At 40.0% G+C, this 15887-nt stretch overlaps 1 protein-coding gene across 2 annotated transcripts; it reads left to right on the plus strand.

Annotated features, from left to right (window-relative positions):
• Positions 1-138: 138 nt before the first annotated feature.
• On the plus strand, positions 139-15794 carry wdr35 (WD repeat domain 35). 2 transcript variants are annotated; one of them, XM_041953440.1, is made up of 28 exons: positions 139-552; positions 667-784; positions 1288-1359; positions 1521-1613; positions 1699-1827; positions 2010-2143; positions 2378-2543; positions 2640-2785; positions 3018-3143; positions 4470-4655; positions 4958-4993; positions 5100-5160; positions 5891-6035; positions 6516-6585; positions 7408-7461; positions 7553-7662; positions 7798-8017; positions 8120-8200; positions 8423-8559; positions 9841-10044; positions 10203-10349; positions 10744-10876; positions 12081-12191; positions 12678-12842; positions 13155-13295; positions 13491-13647; positions 13964-14204; positions 14542-15794. In XM_041953440.1, the coding sequence occupies exons 1-28, from the start codon at positions 529-531 to the stop codon at positions 14690-14692; spliced, it is 3558 nt and encodes a 1185-aa protein (XP_041809374.1). In that variant the 5' UTR covers positions 139-528; the 3' UTR covers positions 14693-15794. The 2 variants fall into 2 exon arrangements, with proteins under 2 accessions (XP_041809374.1, XP_041809375.1); XM_041953441.1 differs by lacking the exon at positions 4958-4993.
• Positions 15795-15887: the final 93 nt, after the last annotated feature.

The following is a 15887-nucleotide window of genomic DNA, read 5'->3' on the forward strand; positions in this document are numbered from 1 at the left end:
CCCACACACGGCCCATAGTCTGAAGTTCGATGGTACAGGACGATTCCTCAAAAGAATGTCAGCCACCAGAGCGCGGACAAGAAAAACTACAATGACCACAAAGGCACCAAACACGACTCTTCCGGTTTACGGTTACCACGGGAGACCGAGGGAAGCTAAAGCCCTGAGTACTGCAAACGTCGAATTTGAACAGCTTTACTAATATATTTGCTTGTGTTATTCACTACAGTGGTGGTCGGTTTTATAATTTATGAGGCTACATTTAACGTCAACCGTCTCTAGTACTACGTAACTGTGTCGCTTTACGTAGGTAGCTTTAACTGTCAAAGCTAACGGTGCAGGCTAACGTTAACTTAAATTCAACGCGTCGAGGCCGCATGATGTAGCTAGCTAGGTTAAAAAAGTTGGCTCATTTTAGCGATCTAGTTTGCTAATTCGCGTTAGCTCAATGCTTTGTTATGTTAACTAGTATATTTACGGTGTAATACATTCATTTCTGATTGATAGAGGTCTGCAACGACCACGACCATGTTTATCTACCTCAGCAAGAAGGTGAGTGCCTGACACCCACTTATGCTCTTTCATCTACCTAACCACCCATTAATACGTATATAAAAGCCTAAAACGTTGGTGAACTATGGCTTCATATGGCTATGTGTTTTGTAGATTGCTATCCCCAACAATATACATCTAAAATGTGTCTCCTGGAACAAAGATCAAGGCTTCATTGCCTGTGGAGGAGACGATGGTCTTCTCAGAGTACTCAAGCTTGAAACTCAGACAGGTAAGTTCAGGGGATGAACCCACAGCCTGCACGCCTTTTTAGGCTACTTCGAGCTACCTCTAATGAATACTGTTGTATATGTTCAACTTTGTGTTAAAGTTTATCTCTAACAGTCTTGTGTAATACCCATGTGATTGAGATTTGAGGGTTTTTGAAATGATGCCTCTTATAGCGTATTGTGCAAGAAATCCTTTTAGACTTTCACAAGCTTTTTGCTACGTTCCGGTGCCTTGGTGTCCAGTTGCTTAAAGCAGAAATGGTTCCACCTTGTCCACTCGATCTGTTGGACAGACTCACTGTTCATCATGCAAAAACAAACAAACAGAAGACCAACAACAGTAAAATGAAAGAAACAATAAAAACTCTGTGCTAGTATATAGATATACAGATGAACAATGGCCATTTAAAAAGTTTTTTTTTAACAATTCCCTCCCTGAAAATTGTTTGAACAGTGCTGAGGTTCTTAGCCTGAAATCTTTAACTCTTTTGTTGTTTTGCAACAGATGATGCCAAACTTAAAGGTCTTGCTGCACCCAGTAATCTGTCAATGAATCAGACTCTAGAGGGACACAGTGGTAAGTTATATTCAGTAGTTGCCAAACTTGTTGTCTTTATACTATGTGAGTAACAGGCAGCACCCACTAAATGAAACATTGTCCACATAGTCTGACGTTGTAAGGATGTAGAGCCTGCCATAGGAAAATGATCTGACACGTCATGATTACAACACTTGCAGGTGCAGTGCAAGTGGTCACGTGGAATGAACAGTATGAAAAGCTGACAACCAGTGACCAGAATGGACTCATCATTGTATGGATGCTGTACAAAGGTGACTACTGCCGTCAAAATAGAAATACATGTTGTCTTGTAACAGATTTGGCTTTTATAGTTGTTTGTCTTTGTCCCTTCCAAAGGTGCGTGGTATGAGGAGATGATCAACAACCGGAACAAATCGGTGGTGAGGAGCATGAGTTGGAACGCTGATGGTCAGAAGATCTGCATCGTGTATGAAGATGGAGCCGTCATTGTTGGATCTGTAGATGGTAAAAGCAGATTCATAGTGTGATTGCTAATAAAATGAAGAAATTGTGATAAATCACAATATGTTTCAACCAGATTTAGCATAAAACCACTAAGGCTCCCTGGACAAGGAGTGCTTTGTTCACAGACTGAGGGAATGAGTACGAACATGTACAGTGGAATAAATGCCTTTTTATTTTTGTAGGAAACCGGATTTGGGGAAAGGAGCTAAAGGGAAATCAGCTTGCTCATGTGGCATGGTCGCCAGACAGCAAGATTCTCCTCTTCGGCATGGCCAACGGGGAAGTACAAATCTATGACAATCAAGGAAACTTCATAGTGAGTGCATACACTTAAGTAAAATATAAATCTCAGGTCATCACAGTATGTGCCCATCTAGAACTAAATGGCTTTTTGGCTAATAGGATTCTAATTTTAAGAATAAAATGCAGGTAAATTGCAGAGTCAAGTGTTCTCCCTTAGTTCCAGGCATATTAAATCCTATCATATGCTCTCAATTACTGGCTACATATTAGCATGTCTTGACTTTTTATGACCTGTGTTATGTTTTAGATAAAAATGACCATCAGCTGTCTCACCAATGCCACTGGAGCTGTCAGTATAGCAGGTATCCACTGGTACACAGGAAATGGAGGTTACGTTGAACCGGACTGTCCATGCCTTGCTATCTGCTTTGACAATGGAAGATGCCAGATCATGCGCTATGAGAATGATGAAAGTAAGGGGAAAAAACGAGTGCAGCATATTATCCAGGTTGCACTTGGGTGAAATATTTACCACTGATGACTAACTTTGCTGTTGGCGTGTTTCTCAGACCCAGTGTGTATTGACACCCTGATGAATGTGGTCAGTATCCAGTGGAATCATTGTGGCAGTGTTCTGGCAGTGGCAGGTTCACTCAGAACCTCAAATCTGGAGAAAGAATTCAATGTTGTGCAGTTCTACACACCATTTGGAGAGGTAAGGGTGAAATTTTGTCTCTTTACTTGCACAGGGTTTTATACATGAAGAGTAGGCATATGCAGTGTATTACCTTGCAGTGTTCCTGTCACTATCACGTATGGGACCAAAGAGAAGACTTTACATAGAATTGACTGAGTTGATAAAGAATACAATGGTTTATGTGTTTTGTGCTCTAAAACAGAAACAATTTGAAAATTTGCACTTAAAATGCTTTTTGGTGTTTAAACAGCATCTGAGAACTCTAAAAGTTCCCGGGAAGCAGATGACAGGAGTTGCCTGGGAGGGAGGAGGGCTGCGTATAGGCCTGGCTGTGGACTCCTACATCTACTTTGCCAACATAAGACCAGACTATAAGGTAAATGGAACAGTTGTGGCTCACTTTTAATTAAAGGACCAATGTGTAAGATTCAGGGGGATCTATTGGAAGATTTTGGTAGGAATTTTAATAGTTATCTTTTCCTATGTATAATCACCTGAAAATAGGAATTGTTGTGTTTTTGTTACCTTAGAATGAGCTCTTTACTATCTACAGAGGGAGTGGGTCTTCTTCCACAGAGTCCAACATGTTGCACTGCCAATTTTCTACAGTAGCCTAGAATGGACAAACCAAACACTGGCACTAGAGAGCCCTTTTGTGTTTTTCATGAGTTTCATGGCCAGAGTAGGTTCTCCTACACACTTGGAAAGGGAGGGTGAAGCAAGGGGTATTCAGTTGCTTGCAATTTGCAACCTCACAGCTAGATGCCACTAAATCCTTCAAATTGGACCTTTAAAGTCTTTTGGGGAATAAACAATGCAACAAACATGCATGGACAAACTAAAACCTATGCTGTAGCATGAGTATGTTTTAAACGCTGAACAGTTGCAATCTCAGGGTGTTCATCAGGGCAAAGTTAATGATCACAGATTAAGTCAAATCTTGTTCCATATAATTACACTGATCACAAATCCAAATGCATATCAATTTTAATTAGCCCCATGTTTCTATAAATCAATAGAATGTTTAGATTTTATTAGGGACAGTGTTTACATTCATTTGTGAGCATGTAAAGATTCTTTTGACCACAGGTTTAGTCTTTTACATGGAAGGTGTATGTCATAGAATACGTTTTAGACATCTTTTTGGTATTTCTGTGAGTTTTATGAAGCAGCTGTCTAAGATTTGTAGAACTGGCCTCCTGCAACAGCAACACCTCGTTTGTAGGATCTGTCCAAAAAATGTTGGGTCATATGTTCCTGTCTATTGTCACACATTGAAACTGACCACATGGTGTATTCATTTTTTAAACAAAGAGCATGAAAGTAGTTACACTGGAGTAGTAAGATGTAGCCAGCTGGCTTATATAGTAGTACAAAGATTAGTATCCTCCACTCTATATATAGTCAAATTCAAGATTTAACATTGATATTATGACATCATGATTCCAAATATTTCAAAAACATTGAAACTTCTATAGATACAGTATAAATTATCTCCACATTTTGACAAACAAAGACACATTTTCTATGAGCCTGCAGTAAAAATTACTACTTGGGGGCATAGCTACTGCACTACACCTCAGAGTTATTATATTCTGATAAAGAGGTTGTTTGAAGGAATATGTCTTTTATTTGATCATACTTCTTTGTTTTAGTCTACATAAAAGGTGAATCTCAGCAGCTCTTTTCTGTCTCTTAACAGTGGGGCTACTGTTGCAGCACAGTGGTGTATGCCTACACCAAGCCAGAGCGGCAAGAGTACTGCGTGGTGTTCTGGGACACCAAAAACAATGAGAAGTTTGTCAAATATGTCAAGAGCTTGATGTCTATCACTACCTCAGGGGACTTCTGCATCCTGGCCAGCAAGGCAGATGACACCCAGCCGCAGGTACAAACACTTCTATTAACATGACAACAGTGAGAGGAAAGGGCAAAAAAAAAAAAAAAAAAAGGACCAGGACTTGTAATGGTCTATAAAACATTGCAGTTTGACTTGATATGCCAGTTACACGCTGTATGACTTGGAGACAAGCACATCCATTGCTTTTGACAGATGTGTTCTGACCCTTACATACAATGGGGCAGATACAGTGTTTTTAGTAGGAGATACGGAAGTAGGCTGTAATAGCAAGGATCACAAATGTTTCTCTGCTGTCTTGCCTCCTGTTTTTCTAATTCATTGCTACACAGGAGGATGCTGAGTTAGAGTCTGGGTGTCATGCAAGGGTAATGTACAAATTAAAACCACACACTCAAAATGAGGACTATTTGTTTTGATGAAGAATCATAAGTTGACCTATAGAATAATGTTGCACTACTGTGTGTTTTTCAGTATGTGCTGATTTTGTGCAACTCCATTGGGACTCCACTGGACTCCAAATACATTGACATTGGTGAGTTCATACAGTAAATAGAGAAATAGTAGAATGTTGAAATTTTCTTACACCTTACATCTGCTAAACAAGCCATGTGCCCTGCATGCTGGCATGCAGTGGGCATACAGAAGTTAACTTGGTAATAAACTTCTGATGCAGTGAGTTGATCAGAATCCTAATTTACCTTTAGGTTGGTGAATTTGTTCAAGCCAGTGTTAGAGATCACACCATGTGTATGGAGAAACGGTGGCTGGCATTCTGCCACCCGCCACTCGCAGTTACATCTTTCATGGGCCCGCAGCATCCTATAGCAAATAGACAGTTAGCACTGGGTGTCTTCATATCTCACAAGTATTCAGCATTCTGTCTCTGCTCGACATGGCTGAACGTTTGTTGAGACGCTCAGGCTGAGAAATTTAAAGGTCTGCAGATTTCAAAGCCTCAATAGTCGGACTGGGTTTCAGGTAGCCCACCATGGTAAATAATTTGAGTTTGAGTTCAAGTGAGTAGTTTTTGGAGGCGTCTCCTCTTGTGGCCTCTTGATGGGTTTTTTTTTTTTTTAACCAGCCTAGTCAAAGTGTATCTGTTTGAGAACACATTGTATTGTCTTCTTGCATATATCCACACAGGAAATATGCACAGAAGTTCAAAGTTACAGAAAATATTTGCAGAATGACAAAAACTATATACACTCTACACTCTGATTTTCATTTTTGTAATAAAATCTGTTGCTTGTCTACTTGATCAGAACCACTATTTGTCACCATGACCAAGACACATGTGATTGCTGCATCCAAGGAGGCTTTCTACTTGTGGCAGTACAGAGTTGCGAAAAAATTAACTGCTCTGGAGATCAACCAAGTGACGAGAACTAAGAAGGAGGGAAGAGAGAGGTGAGTTTTTTCCCAACATTTACAGTATAATGGAGCTGCAACTCAACTGGATGTCGTGAAGATTGTATCTAACAAAGCCGCGTAGTGGATGGGGACAACCTAGAACACCCATGTCAGAACTTACAGTACACATCAAGCAGATCATGGAAAGTTACAGGGAGACAAGATAACCACAAGGCTGGATTCTGTGAGTCAGTGGATGAAACCTTGTGTTTACTGGCTCGCTGTTTCATTGTAGGGTGTTGGTACTGCCAGTGACATGAAAAGGATTCATTCATCTGAATCAAATGCCATTGAGGTTTCAGACAGGCTGGGCATGACCTAATGTTCTGCCAGGGCTATCCTAGCACCTGGACCACAGTTCACCTCAGTTGAAAGGACAACTGTTTGTCCGCCTGGCTGTCTCTCTCTGTCTCTGCCTCTCTGCCTCTCTCTCTCTTTCTTGCTTTTTTAATTTCTTCTAACTTCCTGCCTTTCTAGGTTCTACCACATTGACAGCAATCCATCTGGAGCCAGTGACAGTGGTGCAGACTTTGCAAAAGCCTTCACAGTAAGGGACATTTTTAAACAAAAATGTACTCTCTTCCGAGCCATTTTAGTACAGTATACTGTAAAAGTAGGATGTTACATTTTAATTTTCACCTCTCCTCTCACTCTCTTCACTCTGTGTGAAGCCTTTTTTGTCTTATTTTAAAGAAAAACTTTTTTCACAGGGTTCAATTCATTTTAACTGTCTCAAGCCTTACTTTTTAAATGCTAAAGTTTATGTAGAAAATTGGTTGAAACTTTAACTAGTTATGAAACAGTTTCATCTTATTACTGGTACCTCTATATGACCTTTAAGCAATGAGACTGTCAGATAGAAGATTAGCTGTTTCTGTATAGTTATTCTTAATGCTGAAAATTAAAAAATTTATGGCCGAGTGTTTGAAGAATGAATTGAAGAGATCACAACCTGAGGAAAGACACTGCTCTGTAGCCTGGTGGTACAGCACCAGATGCTTCTGTATGGCCAGATGGCAGCAGAACAACTGGTGTATTTTATGTTGGCCGATCTCCCAAGCTGTATCTGGCTGTTGGATTATTATTATTATGAAGATTTAACTATGGAATGTTGATGACTTTAGATCTTTAATACAGGAGGCGGTGGTGTTCATACCGCTTTGGTCCACAGGGGCGGCCAGAATCAACAAAAAAATGAAAGTTCCTTGTAGCAACTTTTACTAAACAAATATAGAAACTGTTAATAGTAATTTAATTTCGAGTACGTTGTCAGCTCTCTGAAGAATACATTCATTGAGAATAAAGCGATGTTTTACTACAAATAAACTGAATTCTAATGGTTCACATGTATGTTTCTGTTCTATGTCAGGCAACTCGAGATGCCATTTGTTGTATTACAGCAACAGATAAGACCATGATTGTGGTATGTATCTCTGTTTTAATTAAACAATGTTTTGAGCCATGCAATAAAATTAAAAGTAAAATGAAATGCTTGGGTGACTGTGTGTTTACAGGGCCGTGAGTCTGGCACCATCCATAGGTACAGCCTCCCAAATGTTGTTCTCATCCAGAAATACACTTTGAACAACCGAGCCTACTATCTGTCGTTGAACTGCAACTCCAGGTAAACACCAAATTATGTTGATGTACAGATAGATATTGTTCACCAATTCAAACACAGTTTGTCAAAATTTAAATGTTGAATTTTACGAGTTCACATTTTCAGTGCTGTCATATAAAATGGATTTTTTTTCCGAAGTCGTTTGGCCATAATCGACATCGCAGGTGTGCTGACTTTGTTGGACCTGGAAGTTCGTGCCTCCACTGATGACAGCACAGGAAACCAGGCGTCTGCAGGAGATCCATCCAAGTTTGAGCGCAAGGATGTTTGGGACATGAAGTGGGCGAATGACAATCCTGATCTGTTTGCCATGATGGAGAAGACCCGGATGTACGTCTTCAGGAACCTAGACCCAGAGGTGAGTGTTCAGGTGTTTCTATGATGGTCATCTGCATTTTCTTATTGTTCCTAAATAAACATTTAGCAACTGTTGCTGTAATGTCTTCTATCTTAAAATCAGGAACCAATCCAAACATCTGGATACATTTGCAACTTTGAAGACCTGGAAATCAAATCTGTCCTGCTTGATGAAATCATGAAGGTAAAGTCCCAACACAATCATGCTGATATCTGAAACATAACCACTTATGCTCATATCATGAGACTTATTTTCTCATAGCATAATGATAAGAATTCATCTGTTATAATGTTAACAAGCATGTTTATCATAACTAGAGCCTGTACCTTGAAAGCGCTCAAAGATGCAGTTTATTTGTTGAGTTCAAGAAGTGATAACACACAGTAACGGGATCTTGCTCGACAGGATCCAGAGAGGCCTAACAAAGACAACCTCATCAACTTTGAAATCCGCTCTCTGAGAGACAGTCGTGCATTGATTGAAAAAGTGGGGATTGAAGATGCCTCACAGTTCATCGAAGACAATCCACACCCAAGGCTATGGTAAATCTTGATCCATCATAAAAAGTGGTTTTAAGTTTGACATATCATGACAGCTTTTACATTTGTCGGATCAATGGAAAAAGCTGCCCAAGAAGTAATGTTTTTGTTTCAGCCAGCAACAAAACACCAACAGGAGACGAAATGGAAAGGTTTAATGAGCAGAGATGGCCACCATGGCTACAGAAAGACAAAGTTTGTGCTGGTGTGGGAGGAGGATAGCAGAGTATAAGAGATTTATGAGAAGTCATTTGAAGCAGCACTGTGATCAGTGTAGCTTTCATGTGTTCTCTGGCTGATGTGTCAGTTTTTGCAGCATCCCTCAAAATCTGGCAAAACCAAGAAATGACCCCTCCTATTGTAGGAGTCCAGTCTGTGACATAAGGAAAGTCTAAGCACTCATCCCATAGAGTAATAAAATTGTAGAATCATGGCGTTTGACACAGATGGATTGATTCCAGGCAGTTATTTGGTAAAGAAATCTTACATCAGGCATCCTCAAATAGATTTGTTCAAGGGCCAGAATTTTTTTTTATCAGACACCGAGGGCTTAAAAAAAATAAAAACAGGCCAAATTATTTTATTGATTATTAGTTAGGAGTGACTTATGTTTCCATTTAGTTCGGAGTGAGCTTCAGTATCAGTGAAGTCATTGCATTTTATGTGTAGGCCTTCTGTGATGTTTCCCACCACAGGTGTAGGGGTCATGATAATCTTGTAAGGTCAGTTATCATGGTCAATGATGAATAAATATGGTTGAACAGCATACTTGCCAACGCCCAGACATCATAGTCCAAATTGGAAGACCAAACCTAGCCAGCCTATATGGGGATCTTCCCAGTTACAGTCATGATTTTGCATAGGCAAACTAACTTAATAACCTCTTATTGGGAATAGTGAGAAAGCAACAGAGAGCGTCCCATAACCATAGTAAGTCACTTTCACTGCCTGTACCCAGTGCGAGTGGAGAGGGAGAGACGCTGCTGCCAGAAGACTCCTGTCTGTTGGTGTGCTGTCAGTGTCCTTCTTTTGTGCTGTCGTCATTTGTAAATATGATTTGCACTGGTTGAGAATGGACGTGTAGCATGAGAGCATGTGAAAAGTATCAATGGCGTGAGTCTAACGGTCAAACTGTGAGAGTTGGCAGCCTTGCAATCAATGTCTTATACACTGATTTACCATTAGAAGTAGCAGTCTTAGTCATGGATTGATGAGTGACTTCATACAGCTTAATAGCTCCGTTCCAGTTTAAACCAACCCCTCTCTCTGTAATGAACCTGTTAGGCGCCTGCTGGCTGAGGCAGCCCTCCAGAAGCTGGATCTAAAGACAGCGGAACAGGCCTTCGTCCGTTGCAAAGACTACCAAGGCATTGAGTTTGTCAAGCGCCTGGGCAACCTGCAGAGCGAGCCCATGAAACAGGCGGAGGTGGCAGCTTACTTCAGCAGCTTCGAAGAAGCCGAGCGGATGTACTTGGATATGGATCGAAGGTACATTTGGCCTTATTTATTATTTGATGGTAACATCAAATCTCCCACTAATTGATTCACATATTGTTTGCTGGTGCTGAGTCTGTCGTTTTTAGTGTCAGTGCTACCTTTTGCCAATAGTTAGGCATGATGACCAGTGGATGTCTTCTTTCTTGCAGGGACCTTGCCATCAGCCTTAGGATCAAGCTGGGAGACTGGTTCAGGGTTCTCCAGCTGCTCAAAAGTGGCTCTGGTGACTGTGATGATAGTCTGCTGGTACAGGCGTACAATGCAGTTGGAGACTACTTTGCTGACAGGCAGAAGTGGTACTGAAATTTTGTTGACCCTTTCTTTCTCTGGTCATTTAGTGTAGAAACAAGGTATACCTATGTCAGAACTTTTTAATGTGCTTTACATTCAGTAGCATATAAAAAGGTTTGTGTATAATGTGTACCCACTTGATTTAAGTAAGTGCTAATGCTTAATCTTAATTTTAGCTCCAACTAAACTTTATAGAATACATTTTTGCACAAAATGAGGACCCAGTCAGTTACATTGGAATAGCATTAGGATGGAACCTCCTCACAGCCACTATGGAAAGTGGGAAATAATACAGCGACCAATAGCTATTTTAGTATATTAATAGGCCTGCCCTTTAAGATGAAAGGTAACACTGCCACACTATAGCTTTTAAATATAAATCTTCTGTTCTGTTTCAAGGGCCAATGCAGTGCAGTACTACCTTCAAGGTCGTAACCAGGAGAGGCTGGCAGAATGCTACTACATGTTAGAGGACTATGAAGGCCTTGAAAAGCTGACCATTGTGCTGCCAGAGAATCATAAACTTTTACCGGTGAGCCAAATGTTTTTGAACGAAAGTAACCATTTAATATTCTCCTTACTGGTGCAGTGCCCTTTCAAAATGTCCCTGTTTGCAATGGGCCAATTGCTTTGGAGAACCGCTCATCCAAACTACTTTACACTCGACACTGACTGCGTGGGGTTATCAAAAATGTAACATCAAAATTCAAATTAGCTCATGCCTCGTTATGTATAACCAGTGCCATGGAGTGAGAGGGTTGCTCTAACCAACCACACACTTGCTTCATCAGCACAAACATTCATGTGCTCCTTACTCTTTTTGTGTTTATTAAATAATAGGTGATTGAAATTCTTTCGGCCTTTATAAACACACCTGTTTTGTCTCCTGGATGTGGATGTGAACACATATCTTGCACCACATTTTTGGTGCACTCATCAGTAGCTTTCACGGCACGTCTTGGAGCCACTTTTGGGAAAAGTCTTATCTTCTGCTCCGGTTCAGATTTATTTTTTCTTTATTGGTGGCAGAACAACAAAGTAGCCACTTAGTAACTGTTTTTGAACATCTCTCACAGGAGGTTACTTCATTGGGTCAAATATGTTGATAATAAACACACACAAAAATGTGTATTGATGACCAATGACAATTATGACCTGCTACACAAAGGCGCGTTTTGAAGTGACTGACTTTATGCATTTCTGATTTTTGTCACACTTACCTGCGTACCAGTCATGTGCACCCCTGGTCATAGCAACCCTTTCCTGAAACTGGAGAATAAGTAGTCGATTTTTTACTGAAGAAATTGACTTAGAACTTAAAATGGTCATGTGATGGATATATTTCATCACTGGACGGACAGCAATTGGTATGTGAGTCTCCCTGGCTTAAACCAGTGCCGTAAAGGCTATAAAAGCTGCACAGGTTAATATAAAAATGCTCTGTCAAAATCTAATAATTTTCAATAATTCATAGGTCATCCAAACTACTTCAGACTCAACAATTCACTTCCTTGGGTTGTCAGCAAGCACCTAGTGTGACAATCGGATGATTGGTTGTCGAGAAAATGAAAGGACAAACATACATACATGCATACATATAAACAGAGAGACAGAGATCCTTTCGTTTATAATTAGATGTTGAAGTTTCCGACATCAGTGACTCTGTATCTGTACCTTTAAATAAAACCAACTGTTCTGTATCTCCTCTATCGCCATTCTCCATCTCTGTGTTGCAGGAGATTGGACAGATGTTTGCCACTGTGGGCATGTGTGAACAGGCTGTGAAAGCCTACCTTAAGTGCAACCAGCCCAAAGCTGCTGTTGACACCTGTGTCCATCTGAACCAGGTGAGAGACAGACTGAAGACCTGTGGCTCCAGAGTTTCTAAGTGACACTCAGAAGACATACACACTTTGGCTCCTCTTCCTGAGCGATATTTAGCTCTAGTGTGTGAATGCTGCTCTCACACTATGCTCTTCCAATGTCAGCTTTCTTTACATGCTAACTATTATAAGCTGTAGCTGTTGTACTTGTACTTGTACTGTAATGTTTAGCCACAGCTGGATTCAGTTAAAGGACATAAAATTTGTGCTTTAATTGACCCTGTGTTCCTCCAAAAGATGTGATTAGCACTCTCAGCAGTTTCTCCTGCTTTCTCATGGGTTATTTTCAGGAGGGTTTGAGTACTGGAAGCCAGAAAATGACTTTAGCTTAAATTAAGTAAATGTTGCATTTATAGCACTGATAGCTTTTTTAAATATAGTCATTTTCCAAATGAATCTGAAATAATAATGCTGTTTTGTTTTTGAATGAACGTTGTCATTTCCTTACAGTGGAACAAAGCCGTGGAACTCACCAGAACCCACAACATGAAGGAGATTAAATCTCTTCTTTCCAAATATGCTTCACATTTGCTTGAGAAGAATAAAACCTTAGAGGCGGTGGAACTTTATCGGAAAGCTCACCATTTTCTTGATGCAGCCAAACTCATGTTTAAGGTAGGCTTATGTTTCATGCTCATTGCATTTGAGTAGCTAAAAAGGTTTTAATGTGGCTTCTTCAGATAAAGGGGTCTGTTTTAAAATAATGAAACTATCAGTTAAGCTGAGCTAAAATAACTGGTGATTGTGATTTTTTCAGCTTTCATCAGCAGTATTTTTAACAGGATTAACAGTTTGAAAATAGGCGAATCACGGCTCAGACTTTCTCATTGCAGGCCATTTTTTATGTTTTTCAAAAATTAAATACATATGTTAGATTCTATTGATGTGTTTGTGGGCACATATCATGAAATTTGTGTACTGCTGCAGATAGCAGATGAGGAGGCGGAGAAAAGGACAAGACCACTGCGGGTGAAGAAGCTCTACGTGTTGGCAGCACGTCTTGTTGAAAATTACCACGAGCAGGTGAAGACGTCACAACAGAGCAAAGCCAAAGGGAAGAAGTCTGAGGTAACCTATTACAGTATACTTTATACACACATATATATACCATTAATATATTTTCTTTGTAAATAAAAGCTTTTAGATATTGTTTATAGCCTATTCTAGAGCTGGACAAAGATTTTAAACGGTTAGATACACATCATCATCTGTAAACCATTTACTTGTATACGGTACTTTACAGTATACATTTTGTGTAATTAGGCGACATTTGCACTTGCTGGGCTGCTTGAGGAAGATGCAACCTCTTCAGACAACCGTATTGTGGACAATGCCTGGCGAGGAGCAGAGGCGTATCACTTCTTCCTGCTCGCTCAGAGGCAGCTATATAAAGGCTACATGGAGAACGCCATGCGCACAGGTACCAAAGCACATACACGTCACCACAGACAGCAGTTTAGTTCATGAGCTATTATTTAGTTTACATTGTCCATTCCCTCTTTTTACACTGTTACTTAGAAGATTTTTTTTGTGTTTCACATTTATTAAGAATAAATATAATAAAGTCAAAATTCTAGCATGGTTTACACTACATTTGATAACATCTGAGCTGAATGCATGGAGGGGAATTACCTCATAAAACATTAATATGCTGTCACTTGGCTGTATTAAGTTGAGTTACTTTCCTATAATAGAGTGGAAGTCTAGCGCTTTACTATTTCTCTCCATTATTAAAGCCCTTCACTTGCGTGAGTATGAGGACATCATCCCAGTGGTGGAGATCTACTCTCTGCTCGCCATTTGCTCCGCAGCCAACCGGGCCTTTGGCACATGCTCACAGGCCTTCATCAAGCTGGAGTCCTTAGAGAGTCTGGACCCAGAACACCGTCAGCTTTACGAGGATCTGGCTCTAGAGATCTTCACCAAACACACCCCAAGGGACAGCCGCACGGTGGAGCTGGACAGATCACCAGAGGGGTGAGTTCAGATAAAATTCTGCCTCCAAACACTACGAGGGGAGGGTTTTTGAATTATTAGTATTAAAATACCAACCAGTATTGTGAGCGGCCAGAGCAAGACAGTGTTTCAGGAAGTTGTGGTAAACAGCAGTCTGCTTTATCAACACTGTATAATACTGTCCAATGGCCTGTGAAATATGGTCTGTAAGAGATTCTTTTTCTTAGTTTTATTTTAAAAAATGTCTTTAATTTCTGGGCAAAAGACAAAAAAAGACTCAAGCCCAAGTACAGTTGATTATTACAGCAATATACATATATACAATATTCCCTGACTTATTCTATTTTTCCCTTTTAAGGGCGGAAGGAAAATTGCCCACGTGCATTGTGACGGGTCTACCGATCCAGGAGTACCAGTTCTGGATGTGCAGTGTGTGTAAACACTGTGCTCTAGAGCAGGAGATCCGTAAATATAACTGCTGCCCACTGTGTCACTGTCCTGTGGTATGAAGCACAGTCCCAGAAGAAAACTTCACTTTAGGAGGGCAACCCAAAGAATTGTAATGTACTTTAGCCTTCATGCATGTTTTTTTTTTTTTTATGAGTTTGTAGAACAAATTATTTACTGTTGCACTTTCAACTTCATGCTTAAAGCTCTTGGACCAACTCGGCTTTTTGTGGTTAATACTCAAATAGGCAGCTGTGGAGATGCTAACGGAAGAAGCGCCTAAATTGTCATTTGTGCTGTCAGCAGTTAAAACATAGCAAAATAAATGTTCAGTCAGCTTCAACCTTCACGTCTTTAATAACTGACTCAAATGTATTTCTTTTACTAAATGCTGTAAAATACATGAATGAATATTACTGCTATGTTTGTATTTTTATATGAAAGTAAACAGTGAATAAACCATCACATACATTTTAAAATGTTTTTTGATTAGATTATCAAAGGGAAACACTCTTTCTCTTTTTTTCTCTTTTGATTTTAGTTTTTTGTACATGATGAGATGGAATTTGCTAGTGTTCATGTTTTTAGCCTTGAATGTTCCCGTGTCAAGACAAAAATGTTTGGTTAAGTTCAAATAGTCATCAACATTGATTACATGGTAAATAACTAAAACTGCACTAATGTTTGCAGGAAATAACATGAAGAAATTTAAAGTAAAACCACAACCTCTTGGCTCCACCACTGTAGTCTGCACTGAAGCTGCTCTGGCTGTTTTGTTGCATGTCAGAGGGCTGACCTGCCTCTGGGACAATCTTCTCCTGCCACCTGCTGTCAGTAAACGGGATAAGTGGGAGGCTCCAGCATCGTAAACACTCATTTTTCAATTTGTGTCATCTTACTGTGAAGCATGTATGAAGGACATTTTCTGTAACTTGGTATGCATTTTAGTGAGAGGACATGTTGAAGATGTGTCTGAATTATTACTTACAGTGACGAATGATTACTCACTTTTCGCTGGGCTGTGAAGATGTGTTTAGATGGCAGATAAGGAGTTGCTGTTTTATCAGCAGGGTGTTCAAGATTACACGCTTTACGTCACACTGGGATTCTTCAAATTATTCACGGCACTTACAGTGTACACGTTGTACTACGAACCTTAATTCTGTCTGAATTATACTCCATCAACATAAATGTCTTTTGACCCCAATCAACCAAACAACCTTTGTGTTACTTTTGAACTACTTTTGACCATTACTG

This window comes from Chelmon rostratus, chromosome 15 (genome assembly GCF_017976325.1).
Source record: "Chelmon rostratus isolate fCheRos1 chromosome 15, fCheRos1.pri, whole genome shotgun sequence".
In the NCBI taxonomy this organism is placed as follows: domain Eukaryota; kingdom Metazoa; phylum Chordata; class Actinopteri; order Chaetodontiformes; family Chaetodontidae; genus Chelmon; species Chelmon rostratus.

Coding starts and splice junctions, on each gene's coding strand:
- wdr35 (XM_041953440.1), top strand. CDS start 529: ATGTTTATCTACCTCAGCAAGAAG. Junction 1,828..2,009: donor CATTGTTGGATCTGTAGATG/GTAAAAGCAGAT, acceptor TTATTTTTGTAG/GAAACCGGATTTGGGGAAAG. Junction 10,877..12,080: donor AGAATCATAAACTTTTACCG/GTGAGCCAAATG, acceptor TCTGTGTTGCAG/GAGATTGGACAGATGTTTGC.